The 19,209-nt window shown below is 49.5% G+C and overlaps 1 protein-coding gene across 1 annotated transcript in view; it reads right to left on the minus strand.

Moving 5' to 3' along the window:
• Nucleotides 1–7,333, minus strand: part of RYK (receptor like tyrosine kinase) — a 52,155-nt gene extending 44,822 nt beyond the window's left edge. Inside the window, exon 1 of the mRNA XM_056499069.1 lies at nucleotides 6,967–7,333. Within this exon, the coding sequence (XP_056355044.1) occupies nucleotides 6,967–7,237 (271 nt within the window). The 5' untranslated portion in view covers nucleotides 7,238–7,333. The remainder of the gene's footprint in view (nucleotides 1–6,966) is intronic.
• Between the last annotated feature and the right edge of the window lie 11,876 nt (nucleotides 7,334–19,209).

A 19,209-nucleotide genomic window follows, 5' to 3' on the forward strand; every position in this document is an offset into this window, starting at 1 on the left:
TAGCAGAAGGGGAGGAGAAAAACTTCATCCTTTAAAATACCCAGAGTGTACAGTACAGCTGCCTCCACAGCTCCCACTCCCAGGAAAGCACCACCCTGGGATTTTTCATGCCTGTGAACATGATCCCTATCTCCTGATTTCCTTCCCTCTGCGCAGGTGGTGTTTAGGAGCAGTTTCGGTCCCTGCCTTCCTCCCAGTATCCTGAGCCTTTCTTGCTGGCTTTTCTCATAAATTCAGGGAGCTGTGACTCCATTTCCTCTCTTTTGCCCCCATTCTGTCTGTGCACTGGAGGGAGAAAGAGGCCAAACAATCAGCAGTGATAAATAGGACGCTGCCAAACCGAATGCAGGTGTAAAGTCACAGGACTGCGGAATGCAGCTTTGGGAATTTTCCCCCTCACCACCACCAGGACAACCTTCAATCTCAGAGGTCAGGTTTCTTCCAAGTCCCTGACACACAAATGCTACAAGAGCCACAAACATTCATCACTAGACAGACCTTGGCCTCTGGGGAGCTGGAATGGCTGTTTCCTCCCAGGCCTGAGCACAGACAGAGCTCTGCCCGTCCAGTCCCACCCGAACACCAATTTGCAGAAGGAAAGAGCCTTCTCCAGGCAGGATTCACAGACAGAGCCCCCAGCAGTGTAAATCCCAGCACATCAGCTAAAAAGGTAAAGCAGGATTCAGAAATCAACCACCCACCTCAGCAATGCTGAGCAGATCAACACATGCAAGGACATCACAGAATACGGTTTCAAAGCATTCCTAATCCAGGCCAGAGGCTGCCTCCTCTAGGAGGAAGGTCTTCCACTGGCTATTTCAAGCTTCTAGAAGCTTATTCTTCTGTATGGTCTGCAACCATTATGTTGCAGTGGATGATACCATTTTGCACATCTCCAAAGAAATGGCAGTGTACTGCTATTAGAACTGTGGAGGTTGTAAAGCTAAAGGGGAGGGAGCAGAATGGAAAGGGACAGAGGAACCCCAGCTGCAGCTTGCTCACAGAAGCCTTAATATGGATGCAAACCATGGCACTGGGTCAATCAGATCAACAGGCACCCAGGCACAATGGGAGGCTCCAGAAGGAGCCTGCTGCAGGGAACTTGTCACAACTTGCTGCTCCTGCACAGCCCCAAACACCTGCCTGTTCCCAGCCCCAGTGCTCCAGAGCAGGCTGGGTAACACCCACCCACAATCCCAAACCCACCTGCACACCCATCATGGACTGTCAGTGGGCTAAAAGGCTTTACAGAGCCAGGTAACAGAATTATTATCCTAAAAACAGCACTTGCACTTCACTGGATAAATCAGAACATTGTCAGCAGTTCAGTTTTGTTTCAGAGTGTGGTGTCTGTCAGGATTGAAAGCACACTTTCCACCCAGGTGTGAACCTATGTAAATCTTCCCTTTCTACTCATGCATGAAGTGGGGTTTTGTACTCCTGCAAAGACAGGCATGTGGACCACAGCAAAAATACAGCATTGCTAAAAGCTTCAGAGCCAAGCACTTAAAAGCTATGAAATGAAGATTTCAGAACACATATACAAGAGATCATGACCATGAACTGTAACTCATGTACCACACACATCTGCTTCTATCCCTGGGGTACTCAAACAACTGCTCCTTGGGGGACATCTCTTTCACCCTCCTGCATCCTTAGAGGTTCTCTGCTGCAATTTTTCCAGTACCTGTGAGTTTCCCAGCTCTTGGGTGCTGCTAACAACCCCCACTCAGACCACAGCACTGGCTAGCTCATGGTGCTCCAGGCTGTGATGCTGTCCAAGACAGGCTGAGTGGGATTTTAACAAAGCCCTGAAGCTTTTCAAGAATCACAAATACACACTTTCAGCTCCCTTTCACAACAACCAGGCAACAAAGGAACAAGAGGATTTCCAGCCACTACAGACACAGTGCAAGTACCATAAAGCACTTCTGATGGGAGCTCCTGTGGCCAACTCCCCAAAACAGTGACATCAACAAAGCTGTTTCACAGTATAAAATGAAAACAATTAAGATCATCTGATGCAATAGCATGATGTTAAAACTCCACTTCTAGCATACAAAGTTGCATTTGGCCTGTAACTTCCCAGGACACTACTCAGCCCTGGTGAAGGCACACCTGGAGCACTGGGCTTCCCAAGAGAAGAGCCACAGAACTACAAGAGAGGGCTCAGTGAAGGACCAAAAGAGGATTAAAGGAACTGCAACACCTCTAGCACTGAGAAGACACTGAGAAAGCTGGAGCTGTTCAGCCTGGAGAAGAGCTGGCTCAAGGGGAATATTTATATATATTGATGAGATCCAAGATGTGTGCAGAGAGGATGGAAGCAGGTCCTTCCCACCAGTGCCCAGTGACTAGATCCAAAAAACAGGCACAAGCTGAAACACATGAATGTCTGCTTGAACAGCAAAAAGATTTCATACAGTGAGGGTGACTGAGCACTGGCTGCCCACACAGGTGGTGAAGTCTCCATCCCCTGAGAGGTTCAAAAGCTCCTGGATGTGGTGCTGGACAAGCAGCTCTGGGTGGCCCAGCTTGAGCAGGGGGTGGGACCAGATGACCTCCAGAGGTCCCTGCCAACCTCAACCACCCTGTGAGTCAGCAGCACAATTTAAAAACCAAACAAACAACCCTCTGCTGTCATAGATTTTGCATCGATGTTGCATCTTCCAGCCAGACAACTCATTTTAGTAAATTGCAGAATGGCTTTTAATGAAATTCAAGAACACGTAAGTACAAGTCACATAAGTGAAATTAATTTAACTCTGTAACTGAGTGAGTGCAAATATAAAACTAACAACAGACAGCATTCAGTGATTGCTCAGAATAAACTAGGCCAGAGAACACTAAATTTGGAAACTCAATGTAAACATTGTAGGACTTCTGACTTTAAAATTCCCCTACAAGTCTAATTTAGCCCCCGTATAGATGCATTATGATAGCCCTTAGTTACACAATAATGTGGTGGAATTTTCCCCCCATGGGACCAAAATCTCAGTTAACATCCAGACCAGACTCCTAAAAAGACCCAGAGCCATGTGACAGGAGTTCTATCCACAAGACCAATTTCACAGCTGAAAGGCACGTAGTGTCCAAAAAAACCCCTGCAGGGACAGAAAGGGTTGTCCTCACTGCTTAAGCACCTCATTGCCTTCAATGCCAGGAGAACTGCAAAAGCCAAGTTTTCACAGGCAGCTATTGATTCTGGTGCTCAGAATCAGAGGGTAGAACCTGAGGTTCCTGTAAGGCTGAGCTCAGAACTGCTGGGAGCTCACAATCAAGGGATACACCAGGAATGCACAAAGTGCCAAATAACACCCTGTATTCAAACAGACTAGATCTGATCCTTAATTATTAAAGTGAGCTATCTAATAATAATAAATATTTTCCACCTTATTCTCTAAACCTTAGATTGCTACCTGCAAAACAGGGATATAGCAGCCTTCACATCCCAGGATCCTTTGAAAAGCAGAACAATGGAGCATTTCAACATGAGGCAAACACCACATTCTGATTTCATGAGAAAACTGGAATGAAAGTCACTAAATCAAGCAGAGACCTCACTAACTTCACACCACCTGTGTGTTCAGCAACACAAGGCAGTCACTGGAAAAAGTGATAGGATCAGGTGTTCTCACACCTGTACAGTCACCACGTAAGACTAACAGAACTTTCTTCAGGTCTAAGCACAGGCCCAAAAACATTCTCCAGATGAGCCAGCTCCAAAAAGCTACAGATCCTGGTGTCCAGAGAGTTCACAGACACCCCTAAAATGGTTGTGGTGCTCTGGATGTCTCTCCCCAAAAAGCAGCACTTCCCTTCCTCCTCCCCAGCTCCTCACCACTGCTCTCACCCTGACACCCCTGGCTCCTGCTGCCATCACTGGAGCCACCTCAGGCAAGTCCCCCCAGCTAACTCCTTCCTACTCCATCCCCTCTATTGCTGAATCCTGCCTGGTGCAAGCGGAATCCAACACATTCAATCTATGTGAAAGCCACAGATTATTCTTCCCAAAGGTTTGTAGTCTGGATAGCTGGGAATATTTTCCATGGGAATGGCAATACTACTGACAGAGACACCATATGCCTGCCATACAGCAAGTCCTGCTTTCAGACCCTGAGAACTCTGCAGTGCTTCGAAATAAAAATCCACCTCACACAACAAGACAAGCCAGTTTCCTCTAGTTTTCTTCTACATAAAAGTCCTGAAGACGACAGAACAATTCCTCCAAAGGCAGACACATGGTCAGAATTGCACAGCCCGACAGTGGAAATCTGGCATGAGCATACAGGAAAGGAGCAGGCAGTTTTCACTGTAAATCACCCTATCTGTCCTTCCTCCATGCCACAAAGAACAGCAGCCACAAATAATCTGCAACAAGTTCCTATTTCACTTACAAGAGCCACAACTTGATTAAAACACAGCCCATGGTTCTGCAAGACATCAAACCCTGGGTTTGGGGAAAGCAGCAGCAGCAGCCACTCCACTGAACCGTGTCAGCCTGGCTGATGGAGAGACCATGTGGGGATACAGCCCCACAGAGCTCCCACCACACCCTGGGGATGCTCCAGCTCTGCATCGCTGCCTGTGACTGATTCAGCTGCCACGTGTGTGCTCACATTTATTCCTAATCAAATTTGTCAACTGAAGATGTATAGAGGTGATATTTAGAAGCATGAAAACAGCACGGGCTGTAGTAACTCCTGCAATACTTGGGTTTATGAGCACTTCAGAAAGTCAGAGAGTTTCTGTTCGAGACAAGAGTTTGTTTAGAGACAAAAGGTGAAAGAATCCAGTTTCTATTAGCAGCTTCACTGAACTTAACACTTCACTTCACAACAACCTCTTTTTCCTATCCCCCCCTCGTGACTGACTATCCCAGCATCTGCAGAACCACAGCTTTTCTCAGGGAAATTCCAGAAGCTGAACCCCCTCGCTGCTCTTTGCAAGTTCCCACATCAGCATGAATCCTTAAACCATGAACTTGTAAACCCCAATCAGACACTACAAAATGGAACATATGACAAACTGGGTTTGTTTTCAGAATTGTGAAGACCTGGAACAAAACTGTCTGTCCCTCTGGATTCTCTTCTGCCAGAAGAATACATGAAGTTATTGGTAAATTGGCCTGTGCCTAAATGCCTCCTTAAACTACACCTCACCTACAGCAAAAAGCTCGTGTAAAATCTGCCCAATTTAGACCTTGGAAGTTTAGTTTGCAACAGATTTCCAGTGATCTGAACTCCACTAACTGAAGCAAGTCCCAGTTTACCTCCACATTAGATTCCAATTTATCCAAGTCTCTGGGGTCACAGAGGCAGAAGAGATTATTCATGTCAGATACTTAAAGTGATATAAACCAGCTACAGACAGCTGAGTAGTAAGTGCCTTTGGCCATGTAGTAATAGACACCCATAAGTGAGGCTACAGGAAGAAAATTCAGCTCAAAAAATAATAACAGCACATCTTGCCTCCTCAGTTTCTACTTCATGATGAATAATTATGCCAGTGGGTCACAGAAGCCTGAACTAATCCAACTAACAGAGATTTCAGGGACTAGCCAGGGGAGGGCTCAAACCTTACCATTCAGTACTCCCAAGATTAACCACTTACTTAGAATCCCAGCTCACCAGCAAGCCAGACATTTTCACCCTCTATCTGTACTGGAGCATCTGGCAGTAAGCACGTGCCACACACAAATGACAACAGCAGAAGAACACTGATCACCAGGGCAAACCATGAGGGAAAAATGTTTACAGTGTTGTTCAGTCCCCAGATCCCCTGACTTGGGTCAGCTGGGTGCTCACAGAGTGCAAATTAACTGGAGATATTTTTATTTTGTCCATTTGACGTAAATAAAGTCTTGCACTGCCAGTTTTCCAGCTTGCAGAGATACAGGGCACTTGGGAAAAACAAATCACTGGGGACACCAACAGATGTGTTTTGAGACTCCAGCCACCAACTCTAAACAAGAGCCTATGTAAGCCAAAGCCTACAGAAAACAAATCTTTGTTTAAGTCAGCCTCTCCAAGCACAGAACTCCTGTGAAAGCCTTCCACAGCGGGCCAGATGGGGGACTTCAGGAACTGCCTCCAAGTCCTTGCGCAGCAATTGTCAGCCTGCCTAGAAATTAAGATTCCTTTCACACACACACACCCAATTATTGCCAGGTCTCCTCTCTGCCCTCGGCATGTCGCTTGCCTGGCTAATTAAATCATGGGCCTGAGCTCACCTCTTGCAGGGCATACCCTGCTCCCACAGGACACTATCCCCGGTTGTTCCAATCTGGGGAGCCCCTCCCCATAAGGGTGAAGCTCTGTGCTCTTTTCTTCCCCTAACCACACACACACAATGCAGCAGAGAGCCCTTTGATTCATCCATTCTCACCGTGACCCCAGTCCTACAAAACCCACCCATCCCCATCCCCTCCTGAGCTCCAGGTCCTTCATCCCTTTCCATCCTCCTCTGCACCCCCAAATCTGCGTCCTTTGCACAGTCTCCTGGACCCCACAGCAGTCCCCTGGTGCTGCTGGCACCCACCATCCCCACCCCAGTGCCTCATCCCCAATCTCCCGAGCCCCAGGTCCTTCATCCCTGCTCACAACCGCTCCCACAGAACCCACACAAATCTCCGGACTCACCCATTCCCAACCCAGATCCACAGACCCCTATCTTCTCATGAACTGGACGTGCTTCATCTCCACTCTCAGCCCTCTCCACACTCCCCTGCACCCGAGATCTGCTTCCCTCCCAACATTCCCACAGAAACCCTCAATTCCCTCCTGGACCCCACCGCCATCTCCGGTCCTGCTGACGCCCACCACTCCCAGCTCCGTCCCACAGCCCCCCAAACTTCCACCCCGGCCCACAGGACTCCTCTCAGCGGCTCCGGACTGCCCCCACCTCAGCCGCACCACCTCAGCCTCGCACAGCGCCGGGCCCCGTGTCGCCGCCGGGCACACTCACCGATCAGCTGCCGCACCTCCTCCTCGCTCAGGTAGATGCTGAGGCTGGGCCCGGGGCCGCCGGGGGGCCAGTCCGGGACGTGCGGGCCGGGGCCGGGCTGGCCCTGCACGCCGGCGGGCAGCAGCACCAGCAGCAGCGGCAGCAGCAGGAGGAGATGGCGGCGCGGGCCCCGCACCCGCCGGCCCCGCCGCGGCCCCGCGCCCGCCTCCCCCGCCGCCTCCCGGGGCCGGCCCCGCCGCCCCCCGCCGGGCTGCCGGCGCCGCGGCACCATCGCTCCGCGGGGACGGAGGGACGGACGCAGGGCCGGGGGGAAGCGGGCGGGACCCCCCGCCCCGCCGGACCCTCGCACGGCGCGGCCGCCGCCAGGCCCCGCCCCGCGCACGCGCCGCTCCCGCCGCCGCGGGCGCCCCCTGAGCGCGGGCGGCAGGGGCGGGATCCCCCTCACGGCTCTTCCCGCCTCTTCCCGCATCCCGCCCGCCGCCGGGAGGAAGAGGAGGAGGGAGAGCATCCCCGCTGCCTGCCTAGGGCCCGTCACGGAATGACAAAATCACTGAGGTCGCAGAAACTTCCAAGACCGTCATGTCCAACCTGTGCCCGATCCCCACCTTGTCACCAGCCCGGAGCTCTGAGTGACACGTCCAGGCCTTCCTTGGACACCTCCGGGGATAGGGACTCCAGACCTCCCTGGGCAGCCCCTTCCAGTGCCTGGCCACCCTTTCCATGGAGAAATCCCACCTGATGTCCAATCTCAACCTCCCCTGGCACAGCCTGAGGCCGTTCCCTTTCATCCTGTCCCGTTTCCCTGGGAGCAGAACCCAATCTCTTGGCTGTCCCCTCCTGTCCCTGTGCAGAGTCGGAAGGTTCCTCCTGAGCCTCCTTTTCTCCAGGCTGAGCCCCTTTCCAGCTCCCTCAGCCTCTCCTGGTGCTCCAGCCCCTTTTCCAGCTCTGTTCCCTTTTCTGGACGTGCTCCAGCCCCTCAATGTCCTTCCCGTGAGGGCCAGAACTGGACACAGCACTGGAGGGCTGCACAGTGCCCAGTCACTGCCCTGGTCCTGCTGGGCACATTGGCCTCTTGCCCACACCTGGGCTCATGCCTAGCCACTGTTGACCAGCATCTCCAAAGCCTTGTCCAGGTCGTTTATGGCATCTGACCCATCCTGGAGGTAACCCACTGAATCACCTCATGCTCACCCTGAGCCCCTGCACATCCCCATGCTCCTGCTTAGCTGTCATTGCCTCCATCCCCAAACCCAGCCATCCATCCAGGATGGGCCAGGGTCACGGCTGGAGATGCTCTGCCAAAATATCCCCAAAAAAAGATAACCCCAGAATGACAGAGGAGAGAAAATACAGTGCTCCTAAGCTGAGATAAAAACAGGGAAAGACTACTCAGCAATTACTGTCATGGGCAAAACAGACTCAGTTTGAGGAAATGTATGGAATTTGTCAGATCAGTAGGATAATGAGAAGTCTGTTTTGGAGCCAGCCAGCATCAGCTCTGTTAGACACAGGGGAAGCTTCTGGCAGCTTCTCAAATAAACCACTCCTATAGCTCCCCCACTACCCAAAACCCAGCACACTGCTCAGAAGCTTTCCCAACTGGAAATACTGCTGGAATACCAGTGTTTTGGTTTAAGAGAATTTCCTTTTTTGGTAATTTTTTTTAAACAAAAAAATAAGGTTTTTTAAAATGCACTGTTTATAAGTATATAAAACATACTGCTCTTATATTTAATGTTTTAATCTGCTTTTTTATCTTACAGTCTTTTCAGAGCTGAGAAGCAGCAGCATTTCGTTTCACTGTAACAAAGGGCCTTTGGCCCACAGAGCATGAGGATTTCAGCTCCAGCCAAGCCATTGCTGCCTGTAACAATCCTGAAGCAAAATCCAAACTGTAAACACATCTCCTGTTCTGTTACAGTATGGAATGCCAGCAGCAGGGCTGCTTGACAGCCGATATATTTTAAAAGAATGCAGTAATAATCAAGTCCAACGATGCAAACAACATTAAATTCCAGTGTGAGGCTTTGAATCTCCTATACAAACATTCCTGACCTTTTCCCAAAATCCTCTGCTGTGCAGAATTTCAAAAGTAAGGATTTCTGTGGCAGTCTGGTGCAAAACCCTTTTTCAAGGTGTCCACCTTTCCCCTGAAACACAAAACCTCTGTTCCAATTGGCTTAGGAAACGGATTGTGTTTTTTTGAGCTGGCTACTGACCTAAGCACACCTCGTTCCTCACTCATCTGGGCTGAAGAGCCACCTGCATTGTCACCTTCCTACCTGCTGTCACAGCTGGCTGCTCTCCAGCTCCTCTGGAATCCTCAGGGCAGTGACAGCTTTGCTCTTAGCAAATCCATCACTGGGAGCTGCCTGCTTGGTAGAGATTTTCAGCAGAAGCATCACAATATTCACTTAGGACCATTAAAGCCCTTCATGTCTTTGAATTCTGCGCTCCCTCCTGACCTGCTGGGAGGAATTTTTTCCTGTGGGACACCATGACAGGAGGATACTGCAGGCTAATTGGTCACAGTGGGGTTTAATCACTGAGTCTTTCAGCTCATAATCATAAAGTGTGTAGGAAGTTCTGCTCTTCTAATCACTGAGGTGAAAGAGAAATTGTTTGCACTTCTCCCCACGATATCCATCACTAACTTAAACAGCGTGGGGCTTAAAAAAGTAAAATATCAAACTGGAATGGAGCTGGAAATCACATGCAGGTCTGTAGTTGGGGGATGTGGCCCAGGCTGCACAGTGCTGGTTGCTGAGAGAGCCCTCCACACCACAGCCTCTCCACAGGCCATTTCCTCAGCCTGGAAAGCCGGCGCCTCGCCATGTGTGTTTATTTGCCCTGCAGATGTAGCCTGAATCCCAGACTCCGCGTGGCTTCTGATGCACCTCGCTCAGGGACAGACAGACAGACAATGTGTGGGTGTCTGATGTGATCAAAACCAAGACTGAGGCTCACCAGCCAGAGACCAAGCAAGATTTTGATGCCCTTTTCTGGTGACACTAGCAGGCAGATTGTGTGGGAAGACACTGCCAAAGCCACCCGAGTGCTGGCATGAATTCATCACTTAGAGAGACCCCTGCATCACTCACAACAAGCGTGAAGGAGCAGCAGAAATTGCTGCTGCTCTCTGAAGGCTGGATGAGCCCAGAGAGGTAAAAAATATGGTGTAGGCACCAGACAACTCTTTTTATCCAAGAGTTTGTCAAGGAGTTGGGAGAAGAGACAAAAAGCCACAGACACTCCTCAGCTGTAACACCCTGTGTAACACCCACAGGAGCCCCAACATGGGAGTCCATTTTTCATTTTCCACTGCACCCCATTTCCCCCAAACTTATTTCTGGGCTGTTCTCCTTCACGAGGACTAAGGGGACAATATTCACACAGCCACCATGGATAACAAACATGACTTTAACCTTAACCTCAGCCACCCCTGCCTTGGGCACAAGGACACAATATTCAGCACAAATGTGACGTTCAGCAGAAGGGCCCGTACGGGGTTATTTCCCTGCATTGCTTTTCAGTGAGTATGTAACTGTGCCTCCTGGAAGCCACTGGCTGATTTTAACAAAAGGTCACCAAAACCACATAAACCAAACACAAATAAACACATTCTTGGGCTGCAGCTGCCAGCCTGTGCACGGCTGCTCACGGGGCTGCAGGCCTGGCTGGGCCCCTCTTGCCCATGAAGCCAATTGCTTGCTGGGCTCTGATGTTGTAATTAAAATGCAGGCTGCAAGGATAATTGGGGGTATTATAAGCCAAATGAAGGTTTCACGGATGTCAAGAAACATCTCATTGGAAAAAGGTGAAAAATGCAACTCACAGGCCAGCTCAAACACTGAAGATCTTGTGTTGATTTTTTTTGGCTGCACAGACTATTTTTGGCAGGATCGAGTTCACGGTCTTTCAAAACCATTCTGGGGCAGATTGTATTGCAAGAGGATACACAAAGTCTGTCCGTGGCAAGCTGCTAGCAATAGCTGTGAACTCACAGCACTCAGATGGAACAGTTTTGCTTGGATAGACACTGGGATGCCTCACTGCGTGTGCTCCCAGCCCGACTGTATCAGCCCTTCCCACCGCCTGGCCCCGAGAGGCACGGAAGAGCTGGGATTCATTTCTGCATGTAAAACAAACCTGGGAAAGCAAATAGCTGACAATTAATGGCACTGATAGGAATTTGATACGTGAGGGCCTCATGGAAGACACACAATACAGAGGTGCTGGAAGATGGGAGACAGGGCTTTGGGAATGACTGCTCCGTGTCCAGACTCGCTCACACACGCTGCTGTGATGGGGGTGGCTTTTCCCACCTCCTCTTTATGACTGCAAGTGACTGTGCAGCATTCCCTGGAGAGGAGAGCTGGCCCCTTCACACAGACTCAGGAATGAAGTCCTGCTGCCTCTTCCAATCAGTCTTCCAACATTTTTCCCTTCAAACAGCTTCTCTCCTTTATGAGTACCAGGTGACTTCAGTGCTTGGATGGCTTCCAACACAACTGCACCTTGGTTCCATGGCCCGGGAATCTTCAGCTCATCGTTTGCACAAGGACCTCTGCCCACAGAAATGCTCTGGGGCTTTTGCTCATGGGTGGGCATTAGAAATGGGCAAAAGGGCCTTCAGATTTAGGAAAAGATGGCACAGCTGAGCTTGTGAAGCAGCAGGCTTCCCAAGCTATTTAGTATTGATTGACCTCTTTATTATTTACTATTTCCCTTTATTTAGTATTTATTTACTCCTTTCCATGGGCAAGGATTCATCCATACACCTCTGAGTAGGGATAAACCCAGTCATTTGCTCTGCTTCACTTCCTGCTATTTCCTGAGGGGTTTCCCACTTCTGTCTTTCACAGAGCACAGTGCCCCAGGATTTCCAGTTCTCCTTGCTCATCAGGGTGGAACAAACAGGCAGCCTGCTGCTCGTTTTCTCCCACATCTCTGAATTTGCCATGCCTTTACCCAAAGCATGAGGAGAACTGAGAATGAGGGAATGGACAACATATTGAGTAATATATAAATAGACAGATGGCTTCACTCAAATCAGCACTGACCCGTGGAGTCTTCCAGGGGAGGGAAGAGCTGAAATTTTTTTTAAAGTTTAAAATGTACAAACCTTCTCACAAACTCTTTCTGTCCCATTACATCAACTATAAACAGGCATCACAGGGAAAGCTGTTTCTGGAATAGCATTGAGGCAAGGATAAAATCCTTCAGACTTCCAACCTGCTCCCCTTTGGCCCAGACTTCTATTTTTCCTTTATTTATTTCCTAATTGTGCACGCAGGTCCATAAAGCTGCCCTGGAGAAGGAAGGGCTGGCTGCTCCATTGCTGCAGTCAGACTGCTCAGGCTGGGATATACAGAGAGGAAGTCACTCACACAGCAGCAGAGGGAAATGTGTGTACAAGTTCCTGGAAATGAAGCATTTAATGGAAAAAACATCCTGGGAACATGAAGCTGCCTGGAGCTGCTGTGGCATTAAGCAAGGGAGGCTGGGGGAGAGCAGGGCCTCGGAATATGGTTTCAGCATGTGGTTGGGAAGGCACATGCCATTCCTGTGTTTGCCTTATAAGGGGAGTGTGCGTGCCATGATATTGCTAAATATGAAATGAATCGTGTTTGGGGGCTGGCTGTCTCACCTCTCCCCTCCCCAGGACACCAGGGGCTTGCTGGCTGACGTGTGTGTCATTGGGAGGGTCTTCCTTGCCAGTGGATGCCAAGATTTGGGGCCATGGATGTTGCACAACAAGGATTACAATGCTGTTGCAATGTGTTCTGCACTCAATCAGAGCTTGATGCACAGGTGAGAGTTGGTATCAGGATAGAAAATTACAAATCAAACCATTTTCAATGGAAAAAATGAGGGAAAATTGGGTGAGTATCTGTCAGAGGGAGAAGAGAAGGAAAGCAAGCACCTAAACCTGCAAATGATCCTTCAAAATTTGTCTCCAGTGGTTTTATTATGTCTCTGCTCAAACAACAGACCTTTCATTGTGGTTCAGCACTTGACTCCAAACACAGCACCCATCCTCAGAGAGCTCAGTCTTCTCCATGACTTCCCCTTTTCCCTTGGGAAGCCAACAGAGCAGCAGTTATAAACTGATGTGGTTGTGTTTTACAGGTCACTTATGCAAGTGTTTCCCTGTGCTCTGGCAGTTGGAGCTGGTTTATGGTTTACCACGGTTTTTCAGAGCCCACACACAATACAGGAATGGAGGTAATTAATTGTAGGAGTCACTGTATCCCATCCCTCTTTTACAAAAGCACAATTGGAGCATTTGCCCAGGAAGTGGAAGATATTTATGTGACTTTCTTTCTGTGAAAGTATGAAAATGCCCATTTTCATTGGGATAAATGAGAAGCAGAAAGAAGTACTGAGCAAATCCCACACCCTCTACAGAAGAGGTTGTGGAGCCCCTGGATCCATCAAAACTGGGAGCAGGAAAGAGCAGGACTCTCCCACTCCTCTCAGTGCTTAGATTGCTCTGGGCAGCAGCAAGCCTGAATTTCTTCAGTTTGCAGAGATCTAACCCTTGTCTCCCATTTTCTGTGCAAGTGGCATTACAATTCTTGGAATGTCACTAGCACCAGCCAGCAAAGGGGCTGGGAAGAGCAAACCCTGGTACCTTTCTCTCTTCCCAGCACAATGCTGTTACACGCTGAGCACACTTGGATGCTTTTATTGAAGGCAAATATATTTTACTTCTGAAAAAAACAGATTCCTCTGGCTGATATATTCTCATATGGATAAAAATAGATGGATTTTAATCATGCTTACATTGCAGATCCCACAAGCCAACTATTTTAATAGATTCAGAGTCCTTTTCTTTAGGCTTGGAACAGGCTCAACACCAATAAACCAAAAGACTTAGCAGGATGTTTTTGCCTCATTAAAATGCTTTGTGCCTTTGGCTCTATTCTGTTCTTTCAGAGCTGGTGTGTTTTCATAGATCCTCATCTTGAAATTGTGGGAAGAGTCAGGAAAAAGGCTTTGGAAAGGCAACCTGTCCTCCTCCCATCCAGCCATTCCTGGGTGATTTCAGAATCCTGGCCAGACCATTTGTTCTCCAGCAGCTTCTATCACATGAAGCCCTATATACCCAAAATGCAATGAAAACTTCTTTCAAAAAATCAGAAAAATAAAATTTAAAAAATATTAGTGCTTCTTGTAAAACCTACAGTATTCCCATGTTGATTTCTGTGCTAGGAAATCCTTTATAGCCCCAGAGACAATGAGAAGGGATCCTGGAAGCAGGAACTTGCACAGGCCAGGTCTTGCCCTAGTTTGGATGACAGCTGCAGGATCCTCACACATTTTCACCAGCTGATTAAAGTTTTGTCTCCATTGTGGCAAAAATCTTCAGGCATGTTCTTGTTTGCAATCACTGTGCTCAGCTCTTTTGTTTGCATGAGTAAAAGAAGCTGCATTTCCTTGGGTTTTCCTTGTGAAGCGGAAGCCTGACCTTGAACCACTTCCACGGGTCTTATTTCAGCATTTTCTTGACCTGTGGGTGACAGGGCTGAACACTGATGGGTCACAGCAATTAATTCCATCCCCTGTTTCCTAATGGAGGCATCTCCTTGTGGGGCAGGGTGAGGGTTAGGTCAGCTGGAAAGGAACTTTCTGCTGCTTGATATCTCTTGAACACCATGAAAAGCAAAAGGCAGGTTTTGGAAACCCATGCACAGGCATTTTTATGGGGTGAAAGCTGTATGGACAGTTTATAAACGTGCATTTCACTTTCAAAATTGCTTTTAGGTTGGTGATATTTGCCAGTGCTCATAATCCCTCCTGGACAGGGCAGCAGGTTGCCTATCCTTCATTTCTAAATTTTTAATCCCCGGGATTTGCGGGGCTGCAGGGGCGGCTCAGGCCGCCAGGGGTCGCTGGCGGCGCGGGAGAGGAAAGGAAAGCATAAAGGAAAAGGAAAAGGAAAAGGAAAGGAAAGGGAAAAGGAAAGGAAAGGGAAAAGGAAAGGAAAGGAAAGGAAAGGAAAGGAAAGGAAAGGAAAGGAAAGGAAAGGAAAGGAAAGGAAAGGAAAGGAAAGGAAAGGAAAGGAAAGGAAAGGAAAGGAAAGGAAAGGAAAGGAAAGGAAAGGAAAGGAAAGGAAAGGAAAGGAAAGGAAAGGAAAGGAAAGGAAAGGAAAGGAAAGGAAAGGAAAGGAAAGGAAAGGAAAGGAAAGGAAAGGAAAGGAAAGGAAAGGAAAGGAAAGGAAAGGAAAGGAAAGGAAAGGAAAGGAAAGGAAAGGAAAGGAAAGGAAAGGAAAGGAAAGGAAAGGAAGGGAAGGGAAGGGAAGGGAAGGGAAGGGAAGGGAAGGAAAGGAAAGGAAAGTTTCAGGGAAGGGAAGGGAAGGGAAGGGAAGGGAAGGGAAGGGAAGGGAAGGGAAGGGAAGGGAAGGGAAGGGAAGGGAAGGGAAGGGAAGGGAAGGGAAGGGAAGGGAAGGGAAGGGAAGGGAAGGGAAGGGAAGGGAAGGGAAGGGAAGGGAAGGGAAGGGAAGGGAAGGAAAGGAAAGGAAAGGAAAGGAAAGGAAAGGAAAGGAAAGGAAAGGAAAGGAAAGGAAAGGAAAGGAAAGGAAAGGAAAGGAAAGGAAAGGAAAGGAAAGGAAAGGAAAGGAAAGGAAAGGAGAGAGGGAGAGGAGAGGGAAAGGGCCTTGCCCTTTTTTGCCTCATTAAAATGCTTTGTGCCTTTGGCTTTATTCTGTTCTTTCAGAGCTGGTGTGTTTTCATAGATCCTCAGGTTGAAATTGTGGGAAGAGTCAGGAAAAAGGCTTTGGAAAGGCAACCTGTCCTCCTCCCATCCAGCCATTCCTGGGTGATTTCAGAATCCTGGCCAGACCATTTGTTCTCCAGCAGCTTCCATCACATGTAGCCCTGTATACTCAAAATTCAATGAAAACTTCTTTCAAAAAATAAAAAAATAATCCAAAACATTTTTAAATGCTTCTTATAAAAACCTATGCCATTCCCATGTTGATTTCCTGTCCTCTTCCCATCCAGCCATTCCTGAGTTATTTCAGAATCCTGAAATCACCTCACTGCACCTTCCAGAGCTAAAGGGGCTCTGGGAGAGCTGTAGAGGAACCTGGGACAAGGGTCTGGAGTGGTAAGGTGAGAGGCAATGGTTTCCCATTGCCAAAGGGCGGTGTTAGATGGGATCTTGGGAAGAAATTCTTCCCTGTGAGGGTGGACAGGCCCTGGCACAGGTTGCCCAAGGAAGCTGTGGCTGTTCCATCCTTGGAAATGTTCCAGGTCAGGGTGAACAGGGCTTGGAGCAACCTGGGATTGTGGAAGGTGTACCTGTTCATGGCAGGGGGTGAAAATAGATGATCTTTAAGGTCCCTTCCCATCCAAACCTGCTTCTCTGATTTTATCCCTTGGGAAATTGCTCTTGTTCACGTCCAGCTCCAGACCAGCTGTTGCATGTGGTCAGACAGCCCTGGCACTCCTGGCAGGGAGCAGAGACCATGGCACCATCGCTCCTTATCGTGTAATTAACAGTGGGAATCCCAGGAGACAATAAACACTGCTGCAGATCCAGATTCCTCCAGGAGATATGGGAGCCAAAGGTGCCAGATCATTGCAGGGTTTTAAATCCAGCTGGATTCTGGCATGCCTGTGGCTCCCCTGCAAACTCCAATTGGTACCACAAGGACACACGAGCCAGACTTGCATCACTCTGGCCAGAGTGGGAACTCTGATGCTGTGCAGTGCCTCTGCACGAGAAAGGGATGCTTTTCCAGAGTGCCACAGACATGAAGCACAGGGAGCAATCCATGTGCCAAAATCTACTCATGAAAAACTGCCCACAGAGTGACTTTAATACCCAGTGCACCCATAGCAACAAATCCCTGCAGGACCAGGGGAGCCAGGCTCCCTTCCTGCCTGCAGGTGTGCATCTCACCCTCGCTCAGGCTCAGCTTGCTGCTCAGCTCAGCTCCATTCCCACGCTGCAGCCAGTCCTTGCTCAGCCCCTCCAAGGATTTGATCCTATAACTTAGGAGTTTGCATCCCACACTGCTGGTTGCCAGCCCTGCACTGGGTCCTCTCTCAGGATCCATCCTGCCAGCAGCTCATCCGGAGCCAGCAGGGATGTTTTGCTTCCAGCCCCTCTCAAGCGCTCCTGGAACCCAGGACCAGCTTTAAACAAGGTTCCCGAGTAGCTCACGGTGCTGCAGAGCCCCAGCTGGTGCCAGGAGTCATGGTTTAAATAACACACAGTAAATATTGGAACAGCCTGAGCTGTGGAGAACTCCTCAGACACCAGTTTCTAAGGATGATCTAATACATTTCTTGGACTCGCTCGTCCTTCTCATTACTCTCCTGCATTCTTCCCCCTCCTATTTTTCCTCCCTCCCATTGAAATGTTTTGGTTTTCTTCTTTTTTTTTTTTTTTTTTTCGCTGCTTGAGCCTCTGAAATATGCAGCCATGGCAACAGGCTGGAGGAGCGAATTCCCCTGGTCCGCCTGCATGTCCTTGGGGTCTGGTGGGGAGCGAGGGGGTGAATTCCAGCCATTCCCTCTCGCCGGGAGCAGTGTTTAGTAAACACAGGGCAGCGCACATGTGCTCACCCCTGCCCGGCTCTGCCAGCTCGGCAAAGGCTGTGCTGCGGGCTGAGCACGATGAGGGGCTCTCCCCTCATCCCCCCGGAGCAGCACCCTCTCCCTGTCACCTTCTGGGCTGGCATTCTTTGGGAGCAGCATCGGGGAGGAATGCAAGCCCCTGGCGTCGGGACAGGAGCTGACATTCCCGGCCCTGGGCTGAAGAATGTGGACATAGTGTCCGCTCCAAACTCCAGCGCTGGAGTTCATTCACCCTGGAGGAGGGGGACGCTGGGATCCGAGCAGGACTCACAATCCAGGAGTGATGGGCTCCCCTGCCACCTCCAAGGATCCGTTTCATGCCCTGGCATCTGGGGACTCTTCGTCCTTGTTTTGGTGGCTCCATGGCCTCTGCCCCTCAATCTGCAGCTGCGTCAGCTTTTTTCCTGGAAAAGCTGGGAGAACATGAGGATGCTGCTGGCTGAGGAGTCGGGTTCAAGGCAGCAGGCAGCTCTAGCTTTGGAGAAGCCAAACCCATCCTTGGTGAGGCACTGGAAGGGAAGGAGACCAGAAATCAGGGACCAGCACCCCAGTTTGGTGGGTGTTACTTAAAAACTAGAAAAGGCAGTGCAGGCTGAAGGTATTAAGCAAAGCCAACTTGTTTTAGTGCCTGTAACACGGCAGGAACCAGGAGTGAGTGTGAATTCAAGCCCCAGGCCCATAGCTGGCTTTCAGCTGATCTTTCCAGGGCAAACACGGCTGGCTAATTCCCCCTGCCCCTCCGACACGCCCGAGGGCTATTTATACACTTTACAATGTTACACAGCTTGGGTTACTGCATGGCATCCAGTCTGTTTGGAGCAGGGTCCCATGAGCCAGAGTTTTGCGTTAATGCAGTTCTCACCAGTTCCTAGGTTTGAAGCTGGATGCAGGGGGTTACTCACCATTTGCTCCTGCTGGATTGTGTGGGGCTCTGTGGATTAAAATAGCAAAACTTCAGCACTAACAGCAGAAAGATCCCCACTGATTGACCACCCTGTTACATCAGCATTTCAACACACCAGGAAATGCTGCTCATTCCACAGGTTTGGAGGATGGTAAAGCCCTGGGATCGCAGCAAAGCTGAGAGAGTTGGGGGTTTTGAAAGAATCTGTGGAATTTTTGCACGGAACCTGAAATCAAGGGGAGAACTTCCCCCAGCCCATGGGTAACTGTTTGAGAACAGGATAAAATAAAAGAAGGAATCACAAAATCTGCTCGTGGGGAGGGGGTGAGTGCAGCAGCATTCCCAACCTGCTGTGCCAGGAATGGGGGCTCAGCAGCAACCTGATGGTACAGGACCACAGGCTGACCCGGCAGCATTCCCACACCTCCCTACCTGCCCAGCCTCTGGAAAGGCTCCAGGTGTTGCACAAGAGCAAAGCAGCAGCAGTTTGTTGCAGAACCTGCAGGAAGAGGCAGCTCTTGCCTCGGCACGTTGGAGCCAGCCAGCACTTTCTGGCCATGCTCTGAAAGTCGGGTTTGGGGAGCACTCGGGGTTACTGGGCAAATCCTTGTCTGCAGGAGGGAGGATTGAATCCCAGAGGGGTTTGGGTTGGAGAGGAGCTTAAAGAGCATCTCATTCCACCCCCTGCCCTGGGCAGGGACATCTTCCACTATCCCAGGTTGCTCCAAGCTCCATCCAACCTGCCTG

The sequence above is a fragment of the Oenanthe melanoleuca genome, chromosome 9, assembly GCF_029582105.1.
Source record: "Oenanthe melanoleuca isolate GR-GAL-2019-014 chromosome 9, OMel1.0, whole genome shotgun sequence".
Classification (NCBI taxonomy): Eukaryota; Metazoa; Chordata; class Aves; order Passeriformes; family Muscicapidae; genus Oenanthe; species Oenanthe melanoleuca.